This window comes from Buteo buteo, chromosome 29, assembly GCF_964188355.1.
Source record: "Buteo buteo chromosome 29, bButBut1.hap1.1, whole genome shotgun sequence".
Classification (NCBI taxonomy): Eukaryota; Metazoa; Chordata; class Aves; order Accipitriformes; family Accipitridae; genus Buteo; species Buteo buteo.
The window spans coordinates 1129573-1142920 of NC_134199.1; the positions used below are offsets into that span (position 1 = coordinate 1129573).

Below are 13348 nucleotides of genomic sequence, written 5' to 3' on the forward strand. Positions count from 1 at the left end.
TGTTTTAGGATGCTGTAGCATTCTGGAATGGGAAGCAAGTTACTGTCTTTGAGTGCTCAGGAGATGCCTTCAGAAGTGCAGGTAGGACTTAAACAATGATCAGAGTTGAAATGGTTCTCTTGCTCCAAAGTTATATGTTGTCTTCATTCATGATAGCTGATGGACTGTAATCATAGGCGCAAAGTAAAAAGTATTATTAACACTAATTAGACACTATTCCCATTTTGCAAGACAAACAAAACCAGAACTCAAATGCCAACTCCTACATCTGTGCTTTATTCACTAAATATCCTGGGATATAATGTGTGGGTTAACCTCAGAATATGTTGGTATTCCTCTGTATGAGTAGCAGTGTGGCAACAGAGGTAAAATTGAAGGTGATGTGCACCTGTAGGCATAAAATTAAAATATATATATATCCTCTTAACCTCTGTTCAGCTACAACCCAATCCTGGAAGTACCTAAAGACTAAATGTATTTTATTCGTAGAGTTCCTAAGGCATCCAAGTGTGTGACTGGCCTTAACAAAACCAAGTGTCTTGTTGCTGTTTCGCACAGATTAGACGTATACCTGACTGTCACACCTAGACTTGAAAGGTACCTTCAGAGCTAGCATATCATATAGGGCCTTGCACAAAATGTGATGTGACGATAAGGCTGCTTTTTTGTATCTTTTAGGTAAATCATTCCAACAGTTGATCGAGAACAGAATTGTTTTCCTACTTTTGTATCTGTAGCCCCTGTTGCCTTTTACAGATAGGTCATGATGATGGCTATTGATGGCTTTTCTATTTTGCTTGGGAGAAGGTGTAATCAAGGTTACACAGCACTTACATAGGAACTGGGAAGGAGTGGGTTTTAGTCCCAGCTGTCAGGAAAATCTGTTCCATAAACTGCTATATATACAGCTAAGTGAAGTAAATTAGTTTTTTCTATGATTAATTCTTCCTAAATATTTCTGCCTTGAGAAACAGGTTATGCAGAATTCCATCAATCCCATGCAAAATCTTGAGAGTTTAGGCTTTGTATTTTCACAACCATTAAGTGTTTTCTGAGAAGTGGCTTATCTTGTCTATATTTACTCATTTATTTTATAACTTTCCCATGCTGAATCAAAGCATTACTACTACCGAGGTCCCAACAGTCTACAACACTCATGAAATTATTTAAGAGCCACTCTTCTGACAGAGATTCCTTTATCACTCTTCAGCTGTAGTTCAATGAAGGAAGGAGTGAATTCTCTTAACAGAACCTCACATTGCATTGCTCTCTTTCTTTCCTTCACTCCCCATATCAACTCTTTTCCCTTCCTCTCCCACTTGTTTTCATGGACAGAGTGTACAAAACACCTGTTTTCAGTAGGAGCTCCAGCTTTTGGTTGTAATGGCAGAATGGAAGAAGGCTGCAACACCAAGGAGTTTGGGAATCAGTAGAGACTGACGGATTGAAAAATGGATTTGGTGCAAGATAGTGGAAATTGAATGCTTTAAGTCAAAATTCCTGGGTTTTTTTTCCTTTTCTAAAAATCTGTTTATTGTAATGATGGCTTTATTGTGATTGTTCCAGGCTCTTTTCTTTGTGACTCTCCAGTTCTGTCCATGCATGGAGAAAATTTGTATACAGTTGAGCCATATCGCGTCCAGGTCCGCACCTGGCAGGTAAGGGCTGATGAAATGATGAAGTGACAAATACGCCTTATTGTTTTCAAAGTTGGTGTTACAGCTTAGAAGTTAAGTGGATGTTCTGTAAATCTATTAACTCCACCTTTGTCATAGAAAAAATATTTTGAGTATTTCAGCAGAAAGATCTTTGATATTTTGTGTCCTTTAAAAAGTCTGTCACTAAATGCTACTGCACTGTAACTAATAAGTATTTATAAAAGAAAACAAATTCTGCAAGGGTCAGACTTTAAGAGGATCAAAATTGTGTGCAGGTTGGATATGTATATTACTGGCAGGAAGATGAACATACTGAATATTCTTATGGGATAATGAAAAATACCCCCTGCACATTTTGTGTGTTCCTGCAAAATCTTTTGCTTAACCTTTGCAGCCTCTGCTAGTCCACAAGAAACAAAAAGAGAAATCTGATTATCAGAGTTCTATGATACATATTTTACTTAGGAAATAAATATTATATTTAAGAATGGATGGGATTTATCACAACAAGGACTGATTTCATTCATATATTTATTTTTGCAGCTGTATATTAAAGGACCTTCAGGGACCTATATTTCTGTATCCCTCTTAGTTGGAAAAAGTTGTATTATTGAAGAGGAAATTGTTACAGAAGGATACCTCTAAATTTTGACTTTTTTGGAGGCTGTACATCCAGTTTTTCACCTGAAGCACAGATTGCATTTGTAAAGACTCCGTGTGTTTGTAGTTTCTCTCGTTTTGCTGGTAGTGATTTGTCTAACATAGAAGTTCAGCAGTTAGTTACTTAACTTCATGACTAAATAAGTTCCTTCTAGTTAGACTCTGAACACACCAACCTGGTGTTACACATTTCCTCTCAGGGCACAGTTAAACAGCTGCTGGTGTTCTCCGAAGCAGAGGGGAATCCGTGCCTCTTGGACGTCTGTGGAAATTTCCTGGCTGTGGGAACTGATTTGGCTCACTTTAAAATCTTTGATCTCTCCCGCAGGTATTAATAAGCCTCTTAAAAGCATCTGTTTATAATTGAGCATATATTTTGTGGCGAGGGGGAATCTTTAGTTGGTTTTGATCTGATGAAAAGTAATAGTCACTTTGAATCTTGAGAAAATACATGCAGTGTATGTGAACTGATGGCCTATCCCTAAAGAAAGGGAAGAGCCACAGAATTATTAGACAAGTCATGGGATAAGTAACAATAATAATTCTTAAAAGAGAATATTGTGAGAGATATTTGTGTCTATTTGAAAGTGGGTAGAGAGTTTATGGAGGATCAAGACAAGGAAGTCATATGTTTCTGCTGAGAACTTGACCAAGACCTTAATCTCAGAAGAGTTGAAATGAATAAAAAAAAAAGCTAGGTGTCATATCTCCTCATAAATCAACAAACTTGGTTCAGTGAATCCATGGAGGAAGTGAACCTAGAATTGTGGACAGTCTGTTCTTCCTTCTGTTAAGGTTAAGAGAGAAGTTTACTTGACTTTGTTCAGACTTTACTGTGCGTTCCCCTGCTGACGAGCAGCTGTGGCATGAAAGAGAGATGTGTCTGACATGATGTTCAGTTCAAAAATTTATCTGTGTATTGGCTTTGTGTGGCAAGGTTTTGGTAGCAGGGGTGGGGTTACAGGGGTGGCTTCTGTAAGAAGTTGCTGGAAGCTTCCCCTATGTCCAACAGAGCCAATACCAGCCGACTCTAAGACGGCCCCCCTGCTGGCCAAGGCCCAGCCAATCAGCGATAGTGGTAATGCCTCTGTGATAACATTTTTAAGAAGGAAAAAAGTTGCTAGGACAGACAGAAATGGCAGCCACAGAGAGGAGTGAGAACATGTAAGAGAAACAACCCTGTGGACGCCAAGGTCAGTGAAGGAGGGGGAGGAGATGCTCCAGGCATCGGAGCAGAGATTCCCCCGCAGCCCGTGGTGAAGACCATGGTGAGGCAGTTTGTCCCCCTGCAGCCCATGGAGGTCCACGGTGGAGCAGAACTCCAACTGCAGCCCATGGAGGACCCCATGCCAGAGCACGTGGGTTCCTGAAGGAGGCTGTGACCCTGTGGGAACCCCACGCTGGAGCAGGCTCCTGGCAGGATCTGTGGATCTGTGGAGAGAGGAGCCCACGGAGCAGGTTTTCTGGCAGGACTCGTGACCCCGTGGGAAGCCCACGCTGGAGCAGTGTGCTCCTGAAGGACTGCACGCCATAGAAGGGACCCATGCTGGAGCAGTTTGTGAAGAACTGCAGCCCGTGGGAAGGACCCATGTTGGAGAAGTTCATGGAGAACTGTCTCCTGTGGGAGGGACCCCGCGCTGGAGCAGGGGAAGAGTGTGTTAAGTTCTGCCCCTGAGAAGGATGAGGTGGCAGAAATAACGTGTGGTGAACTGACCGTAAACCCCATTTCCCGTCCTCCTGTGCCACTGTGGGGAGTAGGTAGAGAATCCGGGAGTGAAGTTGTGCCCAGGAAGAAGGGAGGGCCAGAGGGAAGGTGTTCTGAGATTTTGGTTTTATTTCTCCTTACCCTACTCTGGTTGATTTGTAATAAATTGAGTTAATTTTCCCCAAGCTGAGTCTGTTTTGCCCGTGATGCTAATTGGTGAGTGATCTCTCCTGTCCTTATCTTGACCCACGAGCCCTTTGTTACATTTTCTCTCCCCTGTCCAGCTGACGAGGGGGAGTGATAGAATGGCTTTGGTGGGCACCTGGCATCCAGCCAGGGTCAACCCACCACAATCTGCTAATGACAAATGTAATTTTGAAAACCTGAAAAACCTCAAGAGTGAAATGGATTCTGTTCTTCCTTACATACTGTCACCAGAGGAATGCCAAAGTCTAGTTACCCACTTGGCAACTCGTTACCTGTGTTGAGATGGCACAAATTCCACATGGGACACAATTTGAAGGTTACTGGATTTGGGCAGGTTGTAACTAGCACAAGTATTGGATTATGATGTTTGATAGTGGAGAAAAAGCAGCTTAACTTCTGCATGCTATGTTAAATTTTTGTGGCTAGTAATGAAAACACCCTTTCTCAAATGATAACAGTATAGCGCTTTTTAATTTCAAAGCAAGAGTAGTTGGCTTAGAATAAATGAGAAGTCTGAACATGTAACCCAAGAATATTATTTTTACAGAATCAAAGATTTCTTTCATGGGATTATATTATGGGTCTAAATTACTGTCACTTCTTTCTGTCGCATTCTTTTGATTCATGAGATCTGTCCTCTTTGTTGCTGAATGATCGCTGGGTTTGTATCTATATAGGCAGTAAGATTCTCTCAAGATACTAAAAAAAGCAGGGGGGTGGGGGTGGGGAAGGGTGGGTGTTAAGTATTGAATGATACAGTCTTTTGGAACTTATGTACAGAGGGAAAGTGACCAGTAAGATGATATGAATTACCACCCCCCCGATGACATTTCTTTACCTCTGCTCCACAGTGTGTTTTCCATATGCAAACTTATGTGATGGGCTATATTCAACATTCATGGTACTATTCAACTTGCTTATGTAGGGATGTTCTTGCTGTATAGCCCTGTTTTGGGAATCCTGTAGGAGCATTGAAGTTTATTCTTGCTGATTCATTGAGGAAAGAGTGTGTCATTAACTTCTTCCTGAAAGAAAGGCAGGTCTCAGTAATCCTCTGCAGAGGAAGCTGGAGTCTGGGGCAGTGGTGTCATAAGGTAGAAATAGTTTGTTTTTTAAAAGTCCTACCCGTAATTTGAAAAATGTTTTGGCTGATCCATATTGCCAGTTGCTTGCCATCAAATGATTTATGTTTATTCCTTTCCACAGAGAGGCAAAAGTGCACTGCAATAGCAAGAATTTCTTCGAGCTCTTTCCTGGCCTTGGAGGCATTGCATCTGTCAAGTGCAATGCTAGTGGCAATAAAGTCAGCATCCTTGTTAGCAAGGTGAGGCAAAGGTCTTCACTTACTGCCCTAGGACCTGACCATCAGTTAATAGACTGGTGCAGTTCAAGATTACTGAAGACACAAGATTTATGTCTCAGAAATAAACCTATGTGTTCTATGCAGCATATTGGGTCTTGAAATGTCATGTCCAAGCATGTAACTAAACACTAAAATTAAGGTATGTTAAGGTTTTGTACATTTGGCAAGAACAGCCCAGAAAAGGAAGCAGTGTTTTAGTTAGAAAAGCTACTTTGTAGCATTTCAAAGAAATCAAAGGTTAACTTGCTAGAATACAAAACCAGCAAGAAATTTTCTGATATTTCTTCCAAAGAATATTCTTGTGTGATTACCAGGAGACAAAACTGAGAGCGTGAATCAGATGAGATAAACATACCTTTTTTTCTTTTTGACTGCGTGCTTCAGCAACTTTTGTTTTCCCTTCTTGTAGGCGGATGGGAACATTGATTCCAAGATCTGTTTCTATGATGTTGAAATGGACAAAGTTACACTCTTTGATTTCAAGGCTGAACAGGGAAATGGTAGAGAGAAGCTTTCTTCTGGACAAAGCATTGACAAGTAAGAAGCTTTTATTTTGAGAAGTATTACTTGTGGATTTAAGATAGGAATCTGCCCTCTGAAGACAAGCAACACCTTGATACTCACATTCCTCTGACTTTGTGTAGTAGCTTGTATGAATTTAATTATTTTCTTTCTAAAGAATTAATTAAAACTGGTGCATTGTATGCCAATCAGCCTGCATCCCTGTCTCTTCCAATATGTGAACTAGGGAGTGTCAAACGAAGGTATCAGAAAGCAAGCTCAAAATAAGCAGGAGGCAGTGGTTCTTCAGACAAGACGCAGCTGAGCTAAGGAACTCCTTGCCAAAGGAAGTTAGAGATGATAAAGGAAGGGTTCATGGAGGTATTGGACAAATTCATAGGAGAGAAATGCAGTGAGAGTTATTGGATATGTGGAAGCCATATCTGGCTGAAGAGGTCTCTGAGAGGAGGATGACTGGGTGTTGAGGGGGGTATGTGTAGAGGTATTACATGACTGGAATCAGGATCCGGGTCTTAAAATAAAGAAAAATCTTGGAAAATCTTGGAAAGCTACTCTTCCATGAAGAGTTTACAGGGTAGGAAATGAAAAGAGGACATTCTGAAGCTCCTCCTAGGAAAAAAGTTAATTTTTAAGTCCAATACAGGGTGTTCTTGTATGGATAAAAAGTAATGAAATATCTACTTAGAACTGACAGCTTTGTTTTCATACCAGCTGCTCTGTGGCGAATACATTAGAAATCCTAATAGCAAGGCAGCAAAATGCAGTGAACTAGGAATTCTCATGGAAGTATGGTGGAATGTTAGGGTACAAATTCCCGTCTAGTTTTACAACAATTTTTCTGACTGACAATTTTTCTTAAGAAAAAACAGCATTAGAATAGAAGGTGGTTTGGTTTTTTTAGCATCTGCTGTAGGTATTACAAGCAAAAAAGGCTTTACTCTCCTTACCACTGAAAACCAGAAGAAACTACCCAGCTCATCAAAAACTAAGGACAGTGCAAATTTGGGGCCTTACATCTTGGTCAGTTATGTAAACAGTGTCATAATGAGTAGCGAGGAAGTTGCTTTCAAGTGTAGTATCTTGTGTAGCCCAGCAGAGGCCACCACAAGCTAGTAATGCTGTTTCTCTGATATTTAAATGCTAGATAGTGTCAGTGTGAATAATCTATTTATCTGTGCTTCATTTTAGAGTATCTTGAAATTGAAATGAGTAAACTCACCAGAAAATAATAATAATCTACACTGCTTCCCCTTCTCTCTCTCTCCTTCTCAGGCAGAATCTAAACACTTGCAATTTTTTTACGCAAATACTGTTTTTCAGTTTGTGAGTAATTTATTTTTAATTCAGTGGATAGGACACTGTGTATTTCTGCATCTCTTTGAATCTCTCCATTAATTTGCCTTCCAGTCCTCCTCCAATCCTCCCCACAAAGTCCACCCTTCAGTGGTGACAGCAAATGAGAAAAATATTTTAATGATATCTCTGGTTTCTCTGTTGTTTTTGTTTTTTTTTAAATTTGACACCTATTTGTATTTGGCACCTATTTATATTCTGTATTTTTTCATAAGAATTCTAAGCCATTGCTAAAATAATGTGATTCTGTATGTCTAGAGTCTTAACGTGGCCAGCACTGAAGTAGTATTTTAATGCCCAAAGGAGGCAGTAAAATGTTTCTTATTTAAACTGGTGCTGGAGAGTGGCTTTCCTAAGGCTGCAGGGGTTGTCCTTGTGCTTAATGTGCTATTTCACAGTTCCTTGGAATTATTCATGCACAGTATGAAGTTCAAGCACAGTACTGAGGAAACAGAATGAACTGTGGCATATCTAGAGACTGAAGTCCCCCAGCTGCAGGTCAGGTTCAGCTGCAACTCTGGAGTTTCCCTCAGCACTGAAGTTCAGCAGTTCAAAACATCAGTCATGCTGCAAGACCAGGTTTGCTGCACTCGCAGTAGAGAGAGATCTGTTGCCTGAGAATATAAACTAATTTCTTATTTTTCCCGCCATCGGTTTAACCACAATTGTGTAGTTGTCATCTCTTATAACTGCTGCTTAGCTGGATTTGAATGTGAGACATACGTACTAGAAACTCTCTTTACTGCTTATCTAAATGCACATCAGTGTACTCAAGCTATCTTTAACCTGGCTGGGCATTTCTAGCAGTGCTGGCAATAAGCACCTTCGGGCAGGTTGTAAAACCCACAAGAAGACAGAGCCGAGGTAGTCCCCGTGTTACAGTAGCTATACCGGTAGCAGTTGCTAAGGTAGATCATTTGAAGGATGTTCCGGTATTTCTGTGGGACATGTAATCTCAGTGGAGGCAGATTTTGGGTGCCTATTTGTATTTGTGGCAATATCAGCTTTTTTTCTACTGAAATGCTTTATGTCCTGTAGTCATGGTTAATGTATACAGAACAAACTAAAAGTGGCATTGCCACATACAAAGTGTTAGGAGGTAGGAAGATGTATATGGTTAATGTTACAATGCAGGGGTACTGGTATAGATAACTGATCATCATCTGAAAATTATCCCTTGGTTAGTCCTTTATTTACATTCATGCACTGAATGGGCTGGAATTACTTTGTGTCCCTTTCTACAATTTTTTTCTTGTCTTTTGGTAGGTCTGTTGTGCAGTATCCAGAGTTGCACAGCCACATCCCTGCTTGCCATTTCTGGGACCAGAGTGAACCAAGACTTTTTGTATGTGAAGCAATTCTTGAAACAGGCCTACAGTCTCCAGACCAGAAGAAAAACCAGACTGAGAGCACAGTATGGTCTTTTTGTTTTACCTTGCTTTGTATGGAGTTCTCCCTGTCCAAGTAATAAATCATTGGTCCTTCATTAAGAATGTGGGAGTATATAGTATACATTATCTTGTACAAAAATGAGTAGTGAAACCATGTATTTGGTGTTTGTGGCTTCAGGCAGTCACTGTACATTAGCCTGCTGTTTTAGCCCTCGCTTGAATACAATGACAGAGAAAAAGAGGTAATTTCTTTACCTATGCTAGAATTTTGAAGATGATCATAATGCAAGCTTGTATCTAGACTAAATTTTTTCCGGTGACATTAATGGGTGAATTGATAATCTAGAGGTTTGATACTTATTTAAAAAAAATAATGCAGATTTTATATCTGGAGTCCACTTTTAGCAGCAAGAATTAATTTGTTAGTATAACAGGGATCCTACTGTTAAGGTGAACAGTGCAGTACACTCTTCCCACCCAGTTCTTACCATCTTCTGCTTTGCTGGACAGACATTGTACATCTTTATGGTACTTCCAAAATTGTCTTTTATGGTAGAAAAAAACCCATATTTATTTACCAGAAATGATCTAATAAAAGATTTCTTTCATCAGACCAACAATTCTTCCACGCTTCCCCTGCTAATGTACTTGTAGTGGTCCTTACCATTTTGTCTGTACAGAACTGCCTCTCCTTCATAAATATTCCATTGATTTGAAATGTCCATATTGATTTAAAGTTTTCTGATTAGTTAAACCTCTTCCAATTAGAGACAGAAAGCTCTTTGTTTCTTTTGTTAGTTGAAACAACTTTAGAAAAATCATGGGAAGTTCAAGGTAGAAAGGAGGAGTGGAATAGGGATGTCTAGGGTCTTCTAGCAAAGAGAATGCTTCAACCTAATATTCCTACTCTAAACAAGTAAAAATGTTTGGCTTCTACATAAAGTTAAAAAATAAAAAGATATAAAAGGAGTGCAACTTACTTTTTGGGCCTTATTCAACAAAACTTTTAACTGTATCCTTATTCTTTAAGAAATAAGAAGTCTGATTAACTTTTGTTAGAAATAAATGCTTCATTTTGACTTGAGTCGGGTCAATATTTAAGCTGTTACAGAAGCTATTTGTAAATGGCTAGTATATTCACTGGGAACTCAAAACAGTCAGTGAGCTGCTGAAATTATAATAGAAATAATATAGTATTAAAAAATAATAAATTTAAAACAGTTGGGAGTATATCTTTGACCTGAGTCAGGTCTGTCAGACTTCTAGAGTAGCAGTCTGTGGCCAGGGTCTTCCCTCTTTATGGTTGGTGAAGCTGGTTCCTAGGAATACAGTCTGTAATGTAGAATGAGTTGTTGGCTACTCACTATAGGGAGGAAGCGTGCAGCTCTGCCCTCTCCAGCAGGTGTGTGCATGTGAATGTATATGTCATATTATTTTCAAGAGAAGGTTCTGCCAATTGAGTATGGAAAATAAAAACAAAATGAAAGAAGGATATTGCAGCATAAAACCAAAACAATGCTTTGCTTCCTTTTCCAGATGGATGTTTGGATTATATCGTTCTTCAGTACTGAAGAGCATGGCCTTTTGCTTCAGGACAGTTTTCCATTGCCTTCATCCTACCAGGTTCTTCTGGGCATAGAGGTGCCACATTATTACTTTGCAAAAAAGGTGAGGAAATCTTCCACAATTCCTTCCATTCCCATAAATTCTGACTTTTCACTGCATAGGGATCAAATTTAACCAAATTGAGTCTGGGGTAAGTAGAGAAACTCCAATGGCAGTTGCTGCATCGCACATAGAAATGACATAAAGATGATTCTAATGCAGGTGTACTTGGCAGTATTGTGGAAATTGTACTGAATTGGCTTTTCATGGGTCCTGCAGTCTGCATGCCATGTATAAATAAAGGAGACACAGTAATTACCAGGAAATGCAACTAAAAAAAGGGATGTGAAAAAAAAATTCTCTTTCTACTTTAGTCACTGTGCCTATTGCAAGTAGGGGTGTGTGTGTCAACTTTACATAGGCCATAACAGGGGGAGGTTTCCTACTAGCTTCAGCAGAAGCAACACATTTCCTTGTTGGAATGGAGCTTAATCCCCACAGAATATCAAAGACAGCAAGAATACTCATGTTGCACTATCACCAAATGGCTATGTGCTACAAGTACCAGGAATGCATGCTTTGACTTCTTAAACTTGAATATGAATCCAAAATTGTTTGCATCTTAGGTAAATAATACCATGCGTAATTCCATGCATACTGGAAGAAATGAAGCCTATTACCTACAGATTGGTTTTCTAAGCTCTGACCCAAGTTTCTTAGCGCTTGTTAAGATGATGATTTGCACTGCTCCCTTGTAGGGGGTGCTTAATGGAGTCTGTTTATTCTACCAAGGCATTTATTTTTGTAAAATCTGCAGGAACTTAATATTAATGAGACTTTTAATACTCAAAATCTTCTGAATAAGACCAATGTGATCATGTAAATCTAATTTCATGTAGTAATGTGATCATGTAAATCTAATTTCATGTAGTAATGTGATCATGTAAATTTAATTTCATGTAGTTTAGGAGCAGTGTTAAACAGGGAGAATGTATCTAAATGTTTTTCTGCTTGATATATTTAGATTGAGAGCAGTACTTTGCAATTTAGCCCCCTTCCAAAGAGCTGACTGTTATCACTCTTCCTGTGCAGATCTAGCTTTCAGAGTTGCACTCCATTTTACTTTCCTTTTCCCCTTAATTTGAAAGGTCAAGGGCGATCTGCTGCATTGTCTAATCTTTCTTTTAACACTTCCCCCCATCATGTCTCATGCTATTTTACTTTGATGTTATGTCTCTTGTTTTTCTTTTTTTTAAACTCTGTATGGATTATTGCTGCCATTAGTTGTTTTTTCGGAGGGGATGTATCTATAAACCTGTAAGTATCTGCATTATTTTCCTCCTCTTCCTTCATTCTCTGCTTTTCAGTCTTCTGTTTCTATTTTTTTCCCTCTGTAGATTACTGTATCTTAGTGACTAACTTGTTATATAATAATTCATTTTGGAAACATGATTTAGTATATGAACAGTGTCTGCTTTAAATATAGCAAATTGAGTTGATGCAACAAGTCAGTTTTGACCAAGTTTCATTCCAGGGTTTCTCCTTATTCATTACAATGGCTTTTCTGTCCTGGTTCCAGAAATTCCCCAAACTGTAGTCAAATGCATTCACACTTCTGTCTTTTACTGTATCTAATACTTTCATTGTATAATAATATAATATTATTTTTAATTGGTTTCTGTAAACCTTAATATTTAGCTATGTCATCTAACTATACAATTAGGGTAGAGTATATGTGAAATTTGGTGTCCTTCGTGACTCAGATGATCTTCCACTGTGTTTGGCTTATGCAAGTTTCCTTTCTCCACTCTAGACAGATCATTTGATATTGATGATTGACCTTATCTTTATTCTTTTTCTCAATAATGGTTAAATTGCTTTGAGCTGCCTTTCAGTGATTTGGTGATTGTATCACTGAAGCTCCAGAACTGCCAGTTGTATGGGGAAGGGTTGGAATCTGAGGTTTAGTGTTCATAAGCTTCACATGAAGGCAAGAATAAAAGAATTGGGCCTATGTAGTTAACTTTCAGAACAGCAGACTCATTTTTGAGAAGAGAGTGACCTTAGAGAAATGTTTATCTGAAATCTCCAGAAATCTGGGGACTTAAAATAATAGTTCCTTTTAGAGTCATAATTACAATAATAATAAAAAATATAAAAGAATAATAATTATGACTATAATAATAGGAGGCTGCCTCTCCTGTGGCATTTTACCAATCTCTAAACTATCACTGATGTACTGTGATTGTTTGTTATGATATGCTAATCTCTTCTATGACATTCCATATTTTGGGGTGTTTTCTAGGAAGTTTGAAACATTGCAACTGTTGTCACTATTGATCATGGTCCTGCAGAAAAAGAAAACTTGGACTGTAGTGGAAATAACGTAATTACTTACACATAACAAGGAATAAGTTTCAACCTACTTGATACCTAAATGATAACATTTTCATTTTAGCTGGGAGAAGCCGAGAAAGGACAAGCAGAGTCTGGCTCAATAAAGGTGTCTCAGATGGTTGCAAGAAGACCCATGAGAGATTTCATTGGATTAGGAGACTGTGATAAGACTACCCGGGATGCCATGCTGAACTTCAGCTACTATCTGACTGCTGGAGACATGGATGAGGCCTTCAAATCCATCAAGCTGATAAAAAGGTATCATAAGTATTTGTATATATTTCTTTATGGGTACAGTTTATTTTCATTAGAAGTTTGTATGATGTTTTGATCCTCCTAAATTCTCCTTACATTTTTCCTGTCTGATTTCATTCTCCCTTTCATTTTTAACAAGATGAAATATCTTTATCTTACAGACATTTTAATGTATTCTCTGCTTATTCTTTGTCTACAAGATGTAACAAGCTCTATGGATTCTTTTTTACTA

General features: G+C 38.7%; 1 protein-coding gene across 1 annotated transcript in view; it reads left to right on the forward strand.

Moving 5' to 3' along the window:
* The window catches only part of IFT140 (intraflagellar transport 140), a 90135-nt gene that overhangs the window by 25296 nt on the left and 51491 nt on the right, over positions 1–13348 (forward strand). The window contains exons 11-18 of the mRNA XM_075018256.1: positions 9–81; positions 1567–1658; positions 2519–2646; positions 5437–5554; positions 6003–6130; positions 8735–8882; positions 10396–10527; positions 12923–13119. Coding sequence (XP_074874357.1) covers positions 9–81; positions 1567–1658; positions 2519–2646; positions 5437–5554; positions 6003–6130; positions 8735–8882; positions 10396–10527; positions 12923–13119 — 1016 coding nt within the window. The remainder of the gene's footprint in view (positions 1–8; positions 82–1566; positions 1659–2518; positions 2647–5436; positions 5555–6002; positions 6131–8734; positions 8883–10395; positions 10528–12922; positions 13120–13348) is intronic.